The sequence below is a fragment of the Nothobranchius furzeri genome, chromosome 2 (genome assembly GCF_043380555.1).
Source record: "Nothobranchius furzeri strain GRZ-AD chromosome 2, NfurGRZ-RIMD1, whole genome shotgun sequence".
In the NCBI taxonomy this organism is placed as follows: domain Eukaryota; kingdom Metazoa; phylum Chordata; class Actinopteri; order Cyprinodontiformes; family Nothobranchiidae; genus Nothobranchius; species Nothobranchius furzeri.
Window position 1 is genome coordinate 90057997 of NC_091742.1, and position 20526 is coordinate 90078522.

A 20526-nucleotide genomic window follows, 5' to 3' on the forward strand; every position below is an offset into this window, starting at 1 on the left:
TAACTCTTCTTTTCTTTTCCCTTTTTAGGAAGCACCTGATGTCGATGTGAAACGGACTGCAGTGCTACGTGCCCTTCCAGTATACCTGCGGGAGGAAGACCCAGAATTCTTTAAGATGTGATGTAAGTGTCTCTTAAATTCTACCAGTGAGATAACATACCATGGATTATTTTATACGGTTTTATTCCAAAGCAGCTTCACAATTGCTCTAACAAACATTACATTAGACTTGTGTGTTGGGGGGGGGGGGTGTTAAACCTGGGCTCAGATTAGGGTGTGTGTGCGTGTGTGTGTGTGTCACAAGTGGGGGGAGGCAAACCCAAATAGATTGCACACACGCAGAAACCCTGATTTGCTATTGACCCGTTGCACGTGACTGCCCCGTTCTCCATGAAGGTCGGCAAAGAGACCGTTTACACACGTCAAAACTCCGGTGAAGCAAGTCAAAACAAGCCCGTTTGTAGCCTTTTATCGCTTTTATTTACTTGGTTTCACAGTAAAATGGTAACAACTTGCTACGTGGCCAGCTGCACTAACAGAAGGATGTAAAGTCAACTCATTTCTTTATTTTTTTTTTCAAATAACGTTGATCGAGACCGAGGACGGAGATGAACTACAGCTATCAATCAAACAGGACTAGCAACCCTCAGGTTTACAGCGAATGTGTTTTTACCGGGTAAAATTAACGTTTATTTATTTCATGACGAGGACAGGGACAAATGTGATGCGTTCTTCTGATGGATGGATATTTCACCATGGAAGACGCACGCATACCGCGGTACCGTCCACTGTAGTGAAATGCGAGATAATTAATTACAATATTGCTCCAATGTTTGTCAAAATTACGTTATTTAGTACGAGCGTCGCTGTTAAGAGAGATCTTGTCTCATTCCGGTGTGAAAGCAGCAGCTGAACATGCGGTGACACCACCAGCAACAAAAACTAGTAGGGATCTAGACATTTTTAAGTCAGCTTCGGTGTAACGTGAAACGCTGTTTATAACACAATGTTATAAATCCAGTCGGGTGAATTGAGGCAAAGCAGGCAGCTTGTTTACATCGGTGAACAGCTGCAGAGAGAACTTAAAGGGGCATTATGGAAGTTTGACAGCCATAACATGTATAGAAATAATAAATGTCTTCTTCATACATTCTCCTGCAATGCCCTGGTCCTGTAGAATGAGCCCTGGCATTTTTACTGTGATTGCCTGTTTTTCTGTAAAATCACAGAAAAAGAGAGATGCTCGGGTCGAGCAGGCTGCTTCATGCGCGTTCACGCTCAGGCATAGCCCGTAGCATTTGCTATCCGTAGCTTTAGGCTTTGTCGCTGTTCCTAGTGCCTAGTGACAAAGCTAGCTACATTTCTGAGGACCCTTAGCTACTTTCTGTAGAACTTTCTTCTAGATATTTCCTGCAAATTAGCAACAAAATAGCCATTTTCGCTCCGAACCGTTCTTTGAACGTTGTTTCAGCTGTCATCACACTTGTTGTGCATGCTCAACTTAAATAGCATTTCGGTGCACGCACAGTTCTTGTGATGTCATCACTCGAGTCACGTGGCATGCCTTTGTCACACAATATATTCAACGCTCCAACTCAAAGGCATGTCTAGTGATTCTCTATTGTACTAAATAACAAATGAGTAATACACATACGACGTAAATTTCAATAAAGCGCGTAAAAAAAATAGAAGAACAGACAGCCTCCTCTACTTTTTCTCTTTTTTGTTTTTCTTTCTTCACCTTTTCGTTTGCATCTTCAGTGCATCACATGTCTCATCAGTTCACATTATTTTCCAAACATGTACTCTTTAAAAGTCTCAAACTTTGTTTTTGGTACTGGCTTTTTGTGAATACATCAGCAGCCTTGTTTTCTGTAGAGCAATACTCAACGTCTATCATTCCCTGTTTGTATGCAGATCGTACAAAATGATATCTAATATCTATATGTTTGCTTCTGTGTCTGGATACTGGGTTTTTGGATAATGCCATTGCCCCCTGGTTGTCTCCGTATATTCTGATGGGTGCATGTTTTTTACAACTATCTGAGGAGCTGTACAAGTTATATTCTCTCTTGAGTTGTGGCAGCTAATGCCATATACTTGGCTTCACATGTTGATGGCGCAACTGTAGGTTGTTTTCTACTTTTCCATGATGTAATCGGACCCTTTTCAAATAGACTAAAACAATATCCTGTAGTACTTCTTCTGTCATCTTTATCAGCTGCCCAGTCAGCATCACTGGATCCTTCAAGTTTTAAGCTCTTCTCACTTTTGTTAAATTGTAATTCTTGATCAGTAGTACCCTTTAAGTACCGTATTATCCGGACTATGAGTCAGACTTTTTTTCATAGTGTGGCTGGTCCTGCGACTTATATACCAAAGTGACTTATTTACCAAATTATGAATACCCCGCTGCTGCCGGCCGGCTCCGACCCAGGAATGAGCTCTCCCTGCCCTCTGGGAGGGTTTGAAACACTGCCATTCTCTGCTGGAGACCGTGGCGCACTGCTGCACATACCGCTGATGCAAGAGCTGGTTGTTTATTTTGTTTTTGTTACCAGTACTTGTTTTGCAATGTGAAATGCTTGGTCTCAGATTTTTAAAGAAAAATAATAACCCCCCCCCCCCAGAATGTGACTTATATATGTTTTTTTCTTCTTCATTATACATTTCTTGGCTGGTGTGACTTATACTCCGGAAAATACGGTACCTCCAGTGGCGGTTTTACCATTAGGCATAGGTCGGCGGCCGCCTGGGGCCCCCTAGCCCTGACTGCTGCACCCCTCTGTTAATGCCACAATGGACAATTCCTTTAAAACGCCTATGCACAAACAGGAAGTGATTGGTTGTAATTCCACTCCAATTCAAATGTTGGCAGTAATGCACCAAATTGTTCTTTGCCAAGTGCCATAAGACCACAAATAAGAAGAGAAAGCAGAAAAAGAAGAGAGGCGGGAGCGTTCGTAACAAACTCGAAGCGATAGTCAAAACATGAAGCATGAAGTGGAGTTATTCTAGTGGCTCCAATAAGAGAAAGAAGCAGCTTGCTTTAAAAAGCTTTTATCTTCACTCCCAAAAGTGACGTCGTTTTTCTATGTAAACATCAAAGGAAGCAGAAAAGGAAAGACAATGGAAAATGTTTAAAGGGAGGAAAACATAGACCAAAATGGAAAACAGAAGAAAAAAAAAGAAAGGCAAAAGCACAGGAGCTCTGACAGGAAGAAGAAAGCAGAGCAAATATTGAAGGTACTTAAAGGGAGAGAAAGACAGGAAAAAAGAGGAGGACTAATAAAAAGGGAAAATTACTCATGTCAGAAGAGGGGAGAGTTTCGCAAATCCAGTTAAAGGAAAGATTGTCAAAAATTTTGTGTAAGGGGCCCCATGTCTGTGTTCGCCTTGGGCCCCCAAATTGCTAAATCCACCACTGGCCTGTTGCTATCAGTCAGGAATGTGCACGGTGTCAGAGAACTCATCTTTTTTTCCTCTCCTGTGCCTGGGGTGGAGGCGCTGTACGCACAGTGCATTTCGGGAGGGGCGGCGCTACTTGGATGACTGATGTTTCAGGACGGATAAATATATTATCAGAAATCTTAGAAATTGCAACTAATAAATGACCAGAAAGAAGAAAAGAAGTGGCCATTCCTGTCTAAAGCACTGAGTGGGAGGCTGGACGTTCCCGCGTCCTGGGGTGGGGTGGGGGGAGGCCAACACCGACCGTTCTGGGATTTTCCATAATTCAAAGATGGCCAGCCCAGTCCACCACCGTTGTAACATCATTAAAGAGCAAATCAACCCCTACCAGAGTCTAACTCCACTCCCACTTCATGTTTGAAAAATGCAACACATGCTGTTGCTTGGCAGACCAAGAAGGCGGAGCTGCTAACAAATACACACACAGGCTCATGACAGCATTGTGACATCATAATGTGCCAGTTTACATCATAGCATACCTCTTAGCCAATAGCGGTGGCAGATTTAAATTAAAATACAGTGCAGAGTTTTTACCTGACAACGGCACAACACTGCCAGTTTTAGGCAGAATATTTAAATTTTAACTAAGATGCACTGAAGTGCCAAATTATTGACGACACGTGTCTGCAGCACGATTAGACACTTGTTTATTTAGTTTATCAGCAAAAAAATGTTTATTTGGGGGTGACTTGCTCTTTAATAAAAACCAGATGATGTTAAGGATCGTAGAGCATTTTATTTGCTATTTCAAAAGACGGAACATTCGTTTAGGGAGCTCTATTATATGGAATGAGAGGGCCCTGTGCGTCCAAACCTGATGGGAAAGTCTGATGTGTTGGTATGTGGCGCAGAGGAAGCCTTACCAAGCATAACGAGTAGGGAGTGAGAACGTGTTGGACTTTGTCTCAGGACATATGGTCCACATCCACCACAAAGTAACCACAGTTAGTCACACCAGCTGCTTGCTTCAAATTTATTATCAGGATGCAGAAGAGAAGTTTTCAGATGCACCACATGAAACCACCACCTAACCAAGGAGCTCAGAATCCACATCTGGATTTTTCCGACTGGAAGTGATCAGATTGTTGTTGGATCATGCAGAGAAGAGATGCGATGTTTGTCCGGCAGACTTATGTTTTAGGACGGATCTTCATGGTGATGCCTTTCAGGGAGTAGTTATAATTTTTCCATTGATACCACTCCACACCAATAGCAAAGATGGTGTTATCTGCCCCCCAGCGGTAAACCCCATTAGGGTTCGCGTGATGGCAAGCACCGTACCAGAATGCTCCAAGGTAGGTTCTGGCACAGTTGTTGTTCCATGTGTCCTGGTCTTTGTCAAAGGTGCTGAACTTAAAGCCATTGTGGTAACCAAGACCATCTCCTGCACACACACACACACACACACACACACACACACACACACACACACACACACACACACACACACACACACACACACACACACACACACACACACACACAATTAGAAATAATCAACCAGATTTAAAGTGCATGTCAAGTGTGCCTCAGAGTCTTACCCCACCCACGTATCAATTTTAAAAACTGCAACAATGGTAGGCGTTGCCTGGAGGACCGAGAGGGCGGAGCCGCGGCAGTGACGAAGACGACGGCTAACTAGACGATGCTAGCTCCCTTCACTCTGAGCAGTCATTAGAAGTGGAGGACGTTTCTCCCCCTCCTTATCCAGACACTCGAGAAGAAAGGGACCAAGTCTATTTGGAGGAGACAAGCGGACCTGAGCCTTATTGTTTTGAGCGTGTGAGTTGCCTGAAACTACAGGAACTGACCCAACAGAACCATCTCTGAATGTAAGTAGCCGTTAGCCATAGCATCAGATTAGCTGCAGGGTTTTGCTCCACGGCCCCCAGAGCTAGTATTCAGCATGTTTTAGAGGTTTATCTGCTTCAGCACACTTGGTTTTAATCAGCAGCAAATAGCTGAGCTGCTTGACAGCCAATCTAACCCGTTAAAGCAGGAAAACCACTGAAACGTGCTGGATAGCAGCTCTGGGCTCAAGTTACAGTCTGCTGCATAAAGTTATGAAACTACCCCATGAGAAAATTATTCTGTAATGTGTTCAGCCCACTAAAACTGCCCTGATTTCATTATTTATTTACTGATACTAGCTGCTCTTGGTTGCAGGTGGTCCTCTGGTGTCTGCAGCTGGTCTTCTGCTGGTGTCGTCAGGATCAGGAGCTTCCAGAAGAATGTGCCTTTCAATGACTCTTTCCCCCTTATTTGTTATATTAATTAAATAAATCTCAATTTATATATTTCCTGTTTTTGTTCATGTCCATAAATACTTAAACATGTTTGAAATTAAAACGAGCTTTTAACAGTGAGGTGCTAGTTTAATTCATCACAATAGAGCTAGTTAAACATGCGACAATTCAATTAATGTAATTTATAAATATCCATTAAAATATCAAAACTGGAATCAAAATGAGATATTTGGCAGCACAAAAAACTTGTCAAACACAATATTTATTATAATAATTGTAGGCAGACAGGAGACAGAGCTGATGGAGGTTCTCAGTCATCGAAGGATGGCTGAAGGCTTTCCAGGAACAGGAGATGTGGTGTTGTCTCTTCTCTCTCTATTCTGCCAGATGAGCTGATAGGTTACAGGTGTGTGAGGACATCCTCATGCTGTCATAACCAGATGACAGGAGTTATCAGGTGATCAGCCAGGCTAATTATGAGATGCAGAAAGAAAACAAATCCAGGACAGTGTACAGTAATAAAAATAATTGTGGTGTTGCTCACCTTATGTGCTCTTATAGAGTTATTAACGTGTGCCTGCCTCATGGTGTAGAGTCCATATTTTGCTGAGTGTCCTGCAATAATGCAGGTTATTAGTTAATTTACTTTTGATAGCAAAAACTAAATATTTAATGTAAAAGTTATTTACCAGGTGAATCAGCTCACACGTCACCACCAAGTGTCACAGGGCCAGAATCAGTAGCCTCCTTCATGATGTCATGATGTAATCACATACTTATTTAATTGTTAATATCTTAAAAATTCTGAATTGTTTTAATTTTTTTACCTTGAACAGTTCACTGAGCTTGCACTGTCACTGAGGTGGAAGCTGGAATCAACAGCAGACACCTCACATCTTGGTCTTTTCAGGAGGTGTGAATGCTCTGGGACCTTCTGGAAGATGAATTTCTGTCATGGTCCCTGTGTCACAAGACACACTGAGGCTGGGAGCTCTATAAAAAACAAAGAAGCAGCACATTTCTAAACATTTAAAAGAGCATAAAATCACGTGTAACAATCTGTAAAACAAATTAAAACTAGAAGGTAATAAAATGTTTACATAAAAGATTATTAAAAATAATTCACCTTTGCTACGGGTAACACCACGTCAGCCTGGACAAGTGCATTCTTGCAGATTACAAAATCAGTCTGACAGCCAGTGTCTTGGGCAGATTTAGCCTGAAAAAAAATAGAAGCACATTGATGTTTATAAAGTCAGATAAAATACAAAAGAAACTGTCCTATAAAGGCGCTTTATAACATTCCTTGTGTGTGATGTTATTATAACGTAAAAGTCAGTCACATATGATGTGGAGATCCTGAAATGCGACCTCCTGAACAGAATTCCTCACGGAACCGGGTCACGCTGTGCTGGATTTCACGCTGTAATGCTGTCTGTCAACTAGTGCTGCGTTAGAGCCACTGTTGCAGAATTACCGACTGACACAAAAACAACCCGAATTTTCTCTGAGCCTGACAGTCATGTGGACCGTTTTGTCGGCCAGGGCTTCGAGATATGTTCAGATTCGCCGCTGATTCTAACCTTACCACATTTTGTGAACTTGACAAATCTGCTCGAAGGCAGTGCAGGCTGATGTTAGCTAAATGGAGTGAACCACGTCTCTCAAACTTTGCATTTAGGAAGGGAATTGTCTTTAGAAGATGTTAAAACTTATTTAGCTTACTCACCTCAGACTGTAGCCCGTCATGGTGGGGGAGCAGAGTCGGTGGGCTGTATCTAAATCGCGGAAGAGCCACGGTGGGCACAGCCTCCCTCTTGGAACGGAGACGTGCAGAATCGCGGGTAAAATGCTGGTTGCAAACTACAGCACCAGGCGGGAGCTGAATCTTTTCCAGACACGCAACCACTGGCGCCTAATTTCTAAGTCCAGCGGAAAGGAGCGCAACCCGACAGAGCTCCGCAACCATACTACACTACACCATCTCACCATGCTAACACGATATGGAGCACTAAACCTGAACTACTTTCCTAATTACACTAACAGCCAAACAGTAACTAAACTACAATATCCAACAGCCAAGCTAACACTAAATAAGTATGTATAACACTAAAAGCTATGCTAAAGACTAGGATATGCTAATGCTGAACTACGGCTAACCTACACTCGCATGCAAACCCAACTCCCAACTCGCCACAAGGCGTGGCCGAGACTCCCGATGCTTTTATAATGTTGACACAGAGCTGCTACGTAGTACTCTACTGGTTTACGCAGTATCTTACTCTTTAGCCATTGGCTAAAATTTATTCAAAATGAGTCAAATTCTATGTTTTAAGCTGAAGGTGGAGCTATACTGTGGTATTTAGGCAGAATTTTTAATTTTTAAAGAAAATGCACCAAAATGCTAAAATAATGAATACACACATTTAAAACACTAGTAGACACTCATTTATACAGTTCATCAGCAAAAAAAAGTTAATTTAGACGTTACTTGCTCTTTAAGAACACCTGACATGTGAAGTTGTGGGATGGACTGGATGTGATGCTCCCTAAGTGGGTTTAGGACTGAGCCTCTGTGTTCCAGCGCTGATATAAGGAACCCTGATGGTCCTCTTGACCAGGATCCTTGAACTTCTCCAGATTTAGCATCACTTCATCAGCTACCCATAAGAGCATAAGGTTTATTTAAAAACGTACATTAGAAAGCTCTAAAACATCCTTCTGAGGACATTTTCTTCCACATTTTACCAACAAATGATAAACTACCTGCACTCTAATTATAGATCCACTAGGATAAATACAATAAAGTTTATCTCTCACCAAATAGAATATTTACTAAGAAATCACAATGTAACCATAGAAACGCTACTTTGTGTGTGTGTGTGTGTGTGTGTGTGTGTGTGTGTGCGTGTGTGTGTGTGTGTGTGTGTGTGCTCTGTCTTCTCGATCCCCAGTGAGTCGTGGAGGATGGCTGCTTATACTGAGCCAGGATCCTCTGGAGGTTTCTTCCTGTTAAAAGGGAGTTTTCCTCTCCACTGTCGCTGAATGCTTGCTTAGTATGAGGATTGCTGTAAAGTCTCTGACACTAGTCAGTGACTCGATGCAACCTGCTGGGTTCCTTACATAGGAAACCTTTTACTGATTGGCTTAATGAACTGACCTGTATTGGAATGTTTACTATGTGAAGGTCCTTGAGACGACTCTTGTCGTTATTTGGCGTTATATAAATAAAGTTGAATTGAATTAAATTGAACGTGTGTAGCGCCTTTCATTGTCAGAGGACTCCAAAGCGCTTTACACTACTGTGTTCATTCCTCCATTCACACCTACAATGCAGCCACAGCTACCCTGGGGTGCACTGATGAGGTTGAGGCTCCCAAGCACGTGCACCACCGGGCCCTCCGACCACCACCAGCAGGTGAGGTGGGTTAAGTGTCTTGCCCATGGACACAACGGCAGAATTCTCTGCCGGGAGCTGGGATCGATCCCACAACCCCTGATGCTCTACCTGCTGAGCTGCTGCTGCCCCAAACTACTGACATTAAAGTTGTACAAGAGGAAAGGTCCCATGACTCACCGCTGCCCCCCTTATTATTGAATCCAGTGACTTGCAGGCGGTAACCTTCACACTCAGCATCAACGCTGAATGAAGAGTAAAGAGCAAATTTCTTGTTCCCCTCAAAGTCCTCCAGGTCAACCATCAGCTCATAGTTCTGAAGGCGAGTCAGCTGGTAGATGTTCTCAAGACCTAAAAAACACACAAACCCCGAGTTTGTTTCTTCTAACAGCCTGACGCCGGTTTCACACTGAAAATTTAATTGGAATGTTTATTATGTGAAGTGCCTTGAGACGACTCTTGTCGTGATTTGGCGCTATATAAATAAACTTGAATTGAATTGAATTGAAAAATATCAGCGGAGCGGAACTTCGCCGCTTCAGAGAGAATCCATTATGATCTGTGGACTGCTTCAAACCAGCAGCAATGCAACAAGTTCTGCAGTTAACATAGGGCTAGACAGGAAATCGCACATTGTTTCAGTGTAAAATACTGGGTAAGTTTCAAAATAAAAGTACTGCACCAATGCAGTTCCATGTACATATACTTACACACGCATACTTACTCGTGACCTAACAGCTTATTTACTCACAGCATCGTTCCAGAAGTGCAGCGGTGTGTTTTCATGGCTTTATCCCGCAGTGGAGAGAAACAACATCATAGATGAAACCAAACGGCGATGTCAAATGTGATTTCCTTCTTTTAGGTTTAATGGTGGTTTGCATCAATAAACCGTGACTTAAAGTTTCGAGGGATCTCAAGACTCCCCCGGTGTGAAAAGAACCACTTGGAATGTCACGTGACCATCCCGCTGCCATTTCGCGCCGCTGATGCTTCCAGTGTGAAAGCGTGGTGATGCACTAGATCTGCCGTTGTCTTGGTTTAGTCATTTTAACAATAAGTGGAACTTGTTATCCCTCTACTCACCAGTAAGTGGTGCTAAACACTCACATTTAAAACAGAAAAAATAAAATCTAGCTCACTTTTGTCCAGATTATTTCATAAATTGAATTTCTTGATTTGATCTTGGTCTCTCACCGAGCCAGTACTCTCCTGCAGCATTTCCAAAGCCACGCTTGTACTGATTCCAGGGCCTGTAGAAGTTCACCGATCCATCCAGCCTTCTCTGGAAAACCTGCCAGCACAAGACAAAACTTATTGCATTTTTTTTACAACTACTGATTATTCAGCTAACTGTGATTTTATAGGGACCATGTGACCAGAACTAGAGAAGAAGCACCTGACACGATCCACATGGGGCACATAGAACATGAACGAGGGTGGACAGAACCTCAGAGAACCCTCAGAACCAGGGCTCTACTGCAGGTAGCTGTGATCTAGAGAACTCACCGTCCAGCCTCCGCCCTCTGCAGACATGTCGCAGTAGACCTTCAGACACAGAAGCACTCGTCAGGTCATGTGACTCAAACCTGATACCATAAAACTAATGTCATGATTAAGTATCACATTAATTCCTAAACGTTCAAATAAAGATTTTCACCTTAACTGCATGAAGCGAAATTAAATATAATTCAAAGAGTGAAACAAAGTCAGATAAACTACTTAAATCTTTTTAGTAGAAAAACATTCCTGTTCACTTCTTTGGGTGGAAGCTACATAATCTCTTTTTTAGGTGTGTTCTTGCTGTGTCTTTGTAAATCCATGCTTTTCGTTCTTTTTTAAACACAGAAACAGTTTTGTTTACCTGTTTGTAGCTACGGTTTCGCCGACAGCTGCCGGCTTCTTCAGGCTGACGCTGATCAGCGTCAGCCTGAAGAAGCCGGCAGCTGTCGGCGAAACCGTAGCTACAAACAGGTAAACAAAACTGTTTCTGTGTTTAAAAAAGAACGAAAAGCATGGAGCTACATAATCTTCCGGCTCTTGGAGGGTGCAGACGTTTTTCTTCTCCTCTCCTCCTCAAGGCCTTTGTCTGTCTGTGTGTGCTGGGTGCACGGCTGCTTCTGCATTTTTTTCTGGAAACTGAAATTCACTAAAATGGATCTCGTCAGTTGGTCACTCAACGCGGTTGATAAAATTTTGTCTACGATGAGAATGGGGGAAGGGGCTCCCGGATGCCCCTCCAGACAGACCAGCTGTCTGTGGAGGACTCTGAAAATGTGTGGATATTCGGGGTGTTGGTGTCGGGTTTCCTGCTGATCGGTGTTGGAGGCTACCTGGCTTACCGGAAAATTTACGAGCTGTCGAGGAATATTGGCCAGATCCCGGAGCTCAGAGATGGTTTGCACCGCGCTGTGAATTCACAGACTCACATAATTGTCGAGATGAATCGTAAGCTTGGGACTTTGGCCGGGATTCATTCATTGGCACAGAAGATGGATGCCATCAAGGACAGAGTGAACGAATCAGCACGGATTGGGATAGATTAATGTCCATTATTGGGATTTTGAGAGGCTGAAGACCAACAAACTATAAGACAGAGAGGAAATTATCTCTGTCTGGCCACAAAACAATTTCTAATCGGAATCTGGCGCCCTTGAGCCTGCAAGGCTCCAATGAAAACTCCCCCCTCAGAAGATATGTGGAATGTGCCGTCGCTATGGCAACTCAACTCTGTCTCCTATCCCAGCCTGGGTGGGACTGCGGGAAGGCCGCTGAAACGTCCAGGGTCACTGCAACCCTCCAACCCACAATGCTCCTCCCCCATCCACACTGAGGTGACATGTGCTGCTTATCGTGGCTGCAGGAACTGAAGTGGGGATAGTCCCAACCCACCATCCCACCTAGTGGACACTTATGTTGTGTTGTCTGAAGTCTGTTGCATATCTGTTTGAGGTGTTTTTTTGCAGAGCAAAGCTGCCCTCCTGCTGGAGGGTAACTCTGAAGTGCCTTTTTTCCCTCCACCTGAACCAATCCTCATGTAACCCCTCTGATCTCTATTAAAGTAGCGCGACTCAGGGTTGCGAATGACCTGCCCATGTATGTCTGATCTCTGAATTGTGTGTACTGAAACTCTAATTTCCCTCTGGGATTAATAAAGTATCTTTGATTTGACTGAATATGTTTTGTGGCATTTTTCTAAATTGTTGCAACTCTTTTTCCACTTCTCATCAAACAATCAGGAAAAAAAAGTGTTTTTTCTCTCGTGAACTTCTTAAGTGGTTTTTTATACGTTGTTTTTGCTCATCTCAGAAAGACGAATGAAAAATTGATTTTTTATTCTTTTTTTCTTGCTCAACACAGATGCATCATTGTTGATCAGTTTAGTGGTTTTCTGTCCACTAGCCAGTGCTACGGTGAAGGTGAGTCCAGAAAGTAAGAAGCTGTTCATCTGAACACAAACCTGGCTCTAAAAATGTTTCGAGATGTTTTTAATTAGAGAAATTGGTAAAAGTCCATAAATGAAGTCACTCGCTTAGAAATAAGCTTACTTTTTTATTCACTGCTGTACTTTTGGAGACAAAAAGCCATATTCTGTAGAGCTCAGCCACAGCCTGATCTCAGGAAGGCATGCTGCTCGTTTACCTCTACGAAAGGGACAATATGGCACCTGTAATGTATGTGAGTCTAAGTGGACAAAATGTCCCCATGTGCGTCCTGTGCTACCCCAAGACGCCCATAACTGTGTTTATAACTTAAATCTTCCAACCATCGCTTACATCTCGCCTGTGGCTTAGTGGTTGCAATGATTGCCTTAGCTTTTGTCCTGCCTTGTCCCGATCCTGGTTTGATCCCCGTGTCTGCGGCGTTTTATTGAAAAGTCATTTTGGCCAACGTATATTAGTTTTTCATTGACTGCTGAATAAGCAACTGGACAGAAAAAAAATATATAGAAAAATGTCCCAAAAAACATTTCAGGGCTTCCATAGAATTAGACGCCTCCCAGGATTCATTTATGGGGTGGACTGATATGAAATAGTTCCAACTTGTTTAAATTAGTTAACTATGAGGTAAAATTCCAGGTTGTTTTGTTTAGTTGACACTTATTTTGTTTTATCCCTCAACAAAAACTGTTTACAGGTGCAATAACCAACACAAGTAACTTTTTTTTGAAAAGCAAACTTTTTCAAGAACCACAAAAACAGCCCAGAGACAAGGACAGAGGACTTGACTCAAAGGAAATGTTGGTTCTTTGTTTAAACACACCACTAGAGAGACATTTACCTCAACAGCAGATGTGGACCCAATGGGATAGATGGTGTACACATCACTGGATTGGTTCTTGTTCTGCTGGAGGATGTCGGAGCAGTCCACCGGCAGTTTGACGTCTACACAGCTGATCAACACTGGAGCCAGAAGGAGGAGGACTGAGGAGAGCTGGAACGGAGGACACGGGATCATATGAAGACCACTTTATGTGGGCGACACCGAGGTACAGAGAAATACAATAATCAAGACGTGATGAAATTATAAGCACAAGCCTCCATCTCAGAATCTTAACTTTAATGATCCTTCTCAACTGATAAAAACTAGATTTTGCCACAGAGCTGATCTGCCTGTTCCAGAATAACGTCACTACAGCAACACTCCCTGGTTAGTCACAGTGGATCTCAAAGGCGGAACCAGCGGACTGAGGCTGATTAAACATGGTCCACTGGACACACTGGGACGAAAAAGCACAAGCGCAGTGTTCACGTCATCAAAACGGAGGAAGTTAGATGACATCCTTACACTATCCTCATTGGTGCTTTCCAACCCAGGATCTAAAGAGGGAATGTACACCTGGGTATCATCTGCATACAACTGGAAACGGAACCATTGAGGTTCAAATCTACCTTCATCTTCTCGGCTCTGTTGAGGTGATCTGAAGAAGAATCTGAAGACCGTCTGGACCTCTGCTGAGCTGCATGGAACCAACAACAGAAGCAGACATTAGAGCTCGGAGACAGCTGTGAATCTGAGGGAGGTTGTCCTGCTGTGGGTTCATCTGTCACCGGTTTGGACTCACCTGCAGCTGGAGATAACAAACCTCTCAAACTCCGATTTATGCGCTTTATATCTACTCAAAGTGCTGGGGTGTCACAGCAGCCAGCCAATCAGAAAATGACGAATCATCTTCCATCATGTGAAAAATTCAGATGTTATCGAGCTAATTAAACACCAGCCACAGGAACTGAAGCGAGGAGAGCAGGATCCTGAAAAAACACGAGGTGTGCACAAGCGAGCTCCGGGACAAATTTTAGGAATATATTTACTTTTAACATGTTTACTTTTCTCATATTGAGAAGAAAACCAAATATTAAAGGGAAACCTAACAGAGAAAGTCCTGGTAATGATCAGCATGACTTGTCAAAACACACACAGGGATGTCAGGTGTGTGCATCAGTATGATGGCCTGGGCAACATTCTATTGCAACATCTACATGCTCTTTTGTACATCTACTTCCTATTCTGTTTTCTAAAATAATTATTTTTAAACAACAACAAAAATTTAAACATAAAGCAAATAGATATTCCAGAAGTCAGATGTCACCTACTGAGAGATTCAGCACCAAGGACATTTATTCTGACCTGTCAAATGTTCTGAATCAGACGGGAAATAATAATAATAATAATAATAATAATAATAATAATAATAATAATAATAATAATAATAATAATAATTTCACACGAATAGGGTGAAAAACATGCCTCCCACTTGTGTGTGTGTGTGTGTGTGTGTGTGTGTGTGTGTGTGTGTGTGTGTGTGTGTGTGTGTGTGTGTGTGTGTGTGTGCGTGCGTGTGTGTGTGATTATCTGATATATTCAAAATTTATGGAGCTGTCAGGGGCTGTTGGAAGAATCCCTGAGCTCCGGGAAGGTTACTGCTGGGCGCTCAGATCCAGATGTTGCCGGAAGCGAATCACAAGCTAGATGCTCTGTGTAGCAACCTGGGGATGATTCCTTATTTTGCATGCAGGGTGGATAGTATGATGATGAATGCAACTGCATGGCATGGATGGAATTAAATCCTATTATTTGGCTGATTGGATACCCCTGAGACCAGTAAAACTATAAGACAGAGAGGAAAACATTGTCTCGGGCCTGCTCCAAAACAATGTTATCTGAATCTGACTCCCTGCTCGGCCATGGCTGAAGAATGCAAAACTCCATATGGAATAAATACGGACGCTCGCTCCACCTCCTCCCCCCTTCTTAAGCTTGGTTTATGCTTGACGCGTTCACTTTCCGCGCGGTGATGCGGCTCGCGGCTGGAACGCGCTTCACAACTTGCAGCGTTTATGGTTCATGCGGCTCGTCTCTGCGGTGAGCCAATATTCTCCCAAACCGAACGGGGCAGCATGGAGCTCTACAGCATGCATCCAACACTACACCGTAGTAGAAGTAGAAATTACTGTTTACAACACAGCATTTCAGCATTTTTAACAGCGTCCTCGTCTTTTCCGACAGTGCGAGCCATTCCTCTCCAAGAATTATTAACAACATGTTGATCACGGTGATCTCTGAGAGCTGAATCATACAAATGTCTGTATTTACGAACCTCTGCCATACTAGTTCTTGCCTGTCCACCATGTTTTTCCGTGTCCGACCGTCCGCGTGGTTAGAAATTTTCCGAGGTGCGCGTTGCGGAAATCTTGGGCCGTGCGGAGACGCGGTGGAGGGGCGTGGTTGTTAAAATGACGCAAAATGACGCAACTTTTCCGCGCGGAGCCGTGCGGACCTCGCGGACGCGTCAAGCATAAACCAACCTTTACCCATTCCTGACGTGTGGACCTGGAGACCTGGGTGGAAGGTCACAGAGCTCACTTTAGCTGCTTACACATCTGGGTAAGTATGGTTGGGGAAGGATAGCATCATGTTGTCGTTCTTTTTTAAAACACAGAAACGGTTTGGTTACCTGTTCTTGACGCTACAGTTTTGCCGACGGCTGCCGGCTTCTTCAGGCTGACGCTGATGGTGGCGCGTCACTTCCTTCTCCGTTTATCTGCGGGCAGCAGAGGACGTTGTCGCCCTCTACTGCCCGCTCTCCCCTCTCCGACGATGCAGTCCCATGCGTGGTCCAGCGTGTAAACTCCGTCGTCCCTGTTCATGGTCCCACATCCACGTCTCCTTATCTCGATTGCTTCCTTGATCCATCTTTTGTATTTCTGTTTTTCGGTGGTTATGATCCGTGTGTTGTCCCAGTCCATTATATGGTTTTCTCTTATGCAGTGATCTGTTACGGCTGACTTCTTTATTGTACTTTCTGCTTCTTCTTTTGCTGCTCTTGTGTGTTTTCGATTTGCCTCTTTCTCGCACTCCTTTCTGTGTTCTATTGTCCGTGTATTGAGTTGGCGTCCGGTTTCTCCTACGTATGTTTTATTGCAGAGTTTGCATGGGATTTCGTAGATGACTCCACATTTTTGTCCAGCTGATATTTTGTCTCTTGGGTGTACTAGTCTGTTTCTAACTGTTGTGTATGGCTTTGTTGGTGTGTTTATGTTGTGTTTTTTCATTGTTGCTCTTTTTTTTTCCGTTATGCCTCTGATGTATGGTAGGGTTATCACTGGTTTTGGTTCTTGTCTTTCTGTGTTTCTGGTTCTTTTTTTGGGTTGTCCTTTGCTTTCTGTTTTTGTTTGTCGTTTTCCTTTGTTTATTGCCCATGTCGGGTATCTGCAGGTCTTTAAAGCATGTTGTATGTGTTTGTCTTCTTGTTTTCGGTCTCTTTCTTCTGTGTAAACGGAGAAGGAAGTGACGCGCCACCATCAGCGTCAGCCTGAAGAAGCCGGCAGCCGTCGACGAAACTGTAGCGTCAACAAAACCGTTTCTGTGTTTTGAAAAAGAACGACAACATGGAATTAGTAATAACGCACAACAAGAACACACCTAAGATGTTCAAGGATAGCATCAGTTCGGTCTCGTACGGAAAGTTTTTGTTCACATATAGTTCCGAAGGAGTTCTCAGGAATGCAGAAATCGCCAAGCACGAGGGCGACATTTAAGACATGCGGGAAGGTCCGTGGTGGCATCCTTAATCAGATTTTTAAAAAGGCAGGCATGAGTTGTGTTGCTTTTGGAGACTTTGAACCACACTATTTAATTAATCTGCTCCCTGTTCTGTCATTGATCCTGCTGTGAGTGTCCTCATAACACCCCTGTCCTCCGCTTGTGCAGGCCACATATCCACACACACACACACATGCTTGCTGCTCTCTCCCCCCACTGAGGACACACACATGGCTCTTTTTTCCCTTTCCCACTGGGCGGGAGGTCCGTGCTGCAGATGGAGATGCATACTCATCAGTATTCAACATGAAAATGAATTGCACATGTGGGAACATCCCTGTTTCCTAGTTTCCTAGTAGCTCATTCCTAGTTCCTAGTTTTCAACAATGTCTGTCTGTAGTTCACTGTACCAGTTAAAGTGAAAATTGTGCAGGTTGCAGGTTCAATCCTGGCTCAGAGACCAATAGAATGCCGCTAATGTGTCCTTGGGCAATACACTTAACCCCCCTTGCCTGCTGGTGGTGGTCGGAGGGACTTCTTAACAAACCGAGTCTTGACCCCTCTCTCCACAGCAGCTTCAGACCAATCTCTAAACTTCCGTTCATCTCCAAGATCTTGGAAAAGGTTGTGGCTAAAAAACTCACAGCTGCTCTTGATAAACATAACATCTATGATAGCTTCCAGTCAGGTTTTCGTAGAGCTCATTCTACTGAAACAGCTCTTCTTAGGGTCTCTAATGACCTTCTGACTCACAGTGATGCAGGGGACTGTTCTGTTCTGGTCCTGCTGGACCTGACTGCAGCCTTTGACACTGTTGACCATCACCTGCTACTGGAGAGGCTGAGAGACTGGGTAGGCCTATCAGGATCTGCTCTGGAGTGGTTCTCCTCATATCTCTCTGAGCGCTCCTTTTCTGTGGCCGTCTCCAAGTTTAGGTCCTCCACCACCTCTTTTACCCATGGTGTCCCACAAGGTTCTGTGCTGGGGCCTCTGCTCTTCCTCCTCTATCTGCTTCCTCTTTAGCACATCCTGAGCTCCTTCAAAGGAATCTCCTACCATCTTTATGCAGATGACATCCAACTGTACATCTCCTTTAAGCCCCAAGCCCCAAGTCTCACACGAGGAAAGAAGAGCTGTTATCAGGATTCATCAAAAGCAATAGGAAGTTGAGTCAGACATGACTGTTTGTTCAGCAGTTATCACTTAGCACGCTGAAAGGAAACCACCATGTTCTACTGGTTCTGCTGTTTGTTGACTGGGTCAGTAGGTGAGAATGTAAACATGAGTGTTGAAACAAAGTCAGACATGATTGTTTCTGATAGCAGCTCCGTGTCGTTCACTCGTCCATAACCTGCTTAGTTACACAAGATCAGCTCACTGGTTCTGTGTTGGTTTGCTTGAGTCTGAAGACAGAATGTTCAGATTTCAGCAGGTTGGGATTTAGAGGTTGTGTAAAACAAATTCAATAACTTTTAGTCTAATGTGTCTGCACCTTTTACACAATGTGAACATTTGTTTTGTGGTGCTAATTCCTGAGTTGTCAGTTTCAAACCATCATGAAATGAAATAAAACGCTCTGAATCGTTCACGTTTGATTCATGTTCATCTGTGTTGCTGATAATCCATCCTGAGTCGCAGAAACAGTCGTGGTACCACACCGCTGGGCTGCAGACGTCACGAAGGCCCAATCCCAATACTCGCACTGCGTCCAGTGGTCTTCAGCAAAGTGCACTTGGAGAAAGTGTGCAGTAGGGTTCGAGTGTGTGGTACACAAGTGTGTAAATAATTGCCAAATTTAGACAGAGTAGCATGTCATCGATTGCAACGCATGCCGGGACGCTGCGATACTTTTTTCAAAAACCTTTACTAACAACTTTTAAACAAACAGCCAAACAGTTATTTGAAATAAATTTACAAATTCAAATTCAAAAATACTTTATTAATCCCAGAGGGAAATTAGAGAAACATTTTATGTTTATTGCTGCTTTGTCTAAAAGTCTTAGAGCATCAACTAATCGCCCTAAAATTAACTAATTTCATTAGAAAATACATATTTTCAGAAAAGGAACTTGAGCCTTTTCTCCTGCAGCAATGACTTGTGGGTAATACCCTTGCCCGAGGTCCGCATCGCTGGGGACATGGGTGAAGTGCAGATTAAGGGTGCAATGGGGGCGTGGTCAACTTCCGCAATTGAGAATCGGGACACCCTACGCACTCATACCCCTGGCCAAGAACACGCAATTGAAGGTCTCAAGGGTGCAAGTTGAGTTTGGGCCATTGTCCCTCCATTGTGTCCTGGTTCTTCCTTCAGGTCTCCTCCCAGCTGGACCTGCTTGGAAAACCTCATCAGTGACGTGGAGAACGAGGGACATATTTATTTGTGTTAAATTTTCTCTGAAATAAAACAAAACAATGTAAAAACAATAGTAAATATATTATCTTGGACTGGAGACGTGACTGTAATCATGGCAGAAGACCCCAGAAAAGCGCAGTTACAGCTATAGCTGCTTGTCCCAGAAACCTCAAGCTGCAGATCAGTGCCCTTCCTCCTACCTGCACAGCTGCACTCACTTGGACTGATCACTTCCTGAACTATAGAGCTGCCAAGAGGAAGAGAGAGCATCTGTGCTGTTGGTCGGTAACTGGGAGTTTTCAAAGGGGTGGGGGGTGGGGGTGGCTAGGGGCGGCTGTCCTGAACGGCTGAGGAATCAGGCGGTGGGGCGGGGCTTCCTTGACTGATCGGTTCGCTCCCATTTGGTAAGGCCTGAGGTTTCGCCCTGGCTACTGACGGTCCCTGGAGTGGACCTTTCCTTTATGTCTCAACCAGTGGGTGGCAGGGGGGACGTTTTTTTTTTATGGATTTCATGAGGGTGGCATGGGGGTCGTTCTTGCACCTCAATACTGACAGCTCCAAGGATCCTGAGAGTGGTGGAGTGGCAGTGGGGTTGGGTGTCCCTCTTTTGGGGTTGGGTTTGGGTCATCGCATAACAGCCTGTTGTTCAGTATTTGCAGCAGAGTTGGTTGCAATATTGTGGGCCTTGCAGTGGGTGGCGGAACATCGGCCGATGAAATCTGTGATTTGTTCTGACTCTGCTGCTGTTGAGGCGTTGGTGGAGGGGATTTTCCAGATCTAGGCCTGACTTACTGATTGGGATAAGGTTGATATTGCACAAAGTAGTTGCTTTGGGGTGTAACGTTTGTTTTGTGTGGGTTCCTGCTCATGTGGGGGTGGAGGGTAATGAGAGGGCCGATACTTTGGCTAAGGGGGCGCTGTCGAGGTGGATGTGGAGGTGGGGTTGGGAGCATGTGAGTGTCGCTCAGCAGTGGGTCAGTTGGCGTTTGACCTGTGGCAGACGTCGTGAGATGTTG

At 43.9% G+C, this 20526-nt stretch overlaps 1 protein-coding gene and 1 long non-coding RNA gene across 5 annotated transcripts; one reads left to right on the plus strand and one right to left on the minus strand.

Annotated features, from left to right (window-relative positions):
• Positions 1–4278: 4278 nt before the first annotated feature.
• On the minus strand, positions 4279–14474 carry LOC107376869 (microfibril-associated glycoprotein 4). Of its 4 annotated transcripts, XR_011519139.1 has the most exons (8): positions 14007–14095; positions 13396–13548; positions 10624–10662; positions 10312–10408; positions 6844–9465; positions 6545–6710; positions 6407–6464; positions 6262–6332 (listed from the first exon to the last, which is right to left on the minus strand). XR_011519139.1 is itself a non-coding variant. In XM_054748706.2 (6 exons), exons 1-6 carry the CDS (start codon positions 14010–14012, stop codon positions 4602–4604), a joined length of 720 nt encoding a protein of 239 aa, XP_054604681.2. In that variant the 5' UTR covers positions 14013–14195; the 3' UTR covers positions 4279–4601. The 4 variants fall into 4 exon arrangements, 1 of the variants encoding a protein (XP_054604681.2); XR_011519138.1 differs by having other exon boundaries at positions 6310–6464; positions 14007–14474; XM_054748706.2 differs by lacking the exons at positions 6262–6332; positions 6407–6464; positions 6545–6710 and adding an exon at positions 4279–4855 and having other exon boundaries at positions 9295–9465; positions 14007–14195.
• On the plus strand, positions 4911–5766 carry LOC139066199 (uncharacterized). Its single transcript, XR_011519143.1, has 2 exons — positions 4911–5303; positions 5638–5766. It is a non-coding gene; the product is annotated as an uncharacterized lncRNA (long non-coding RNA).
• Positions 14475–20526: the final 6052 nt, after the last annotated feature.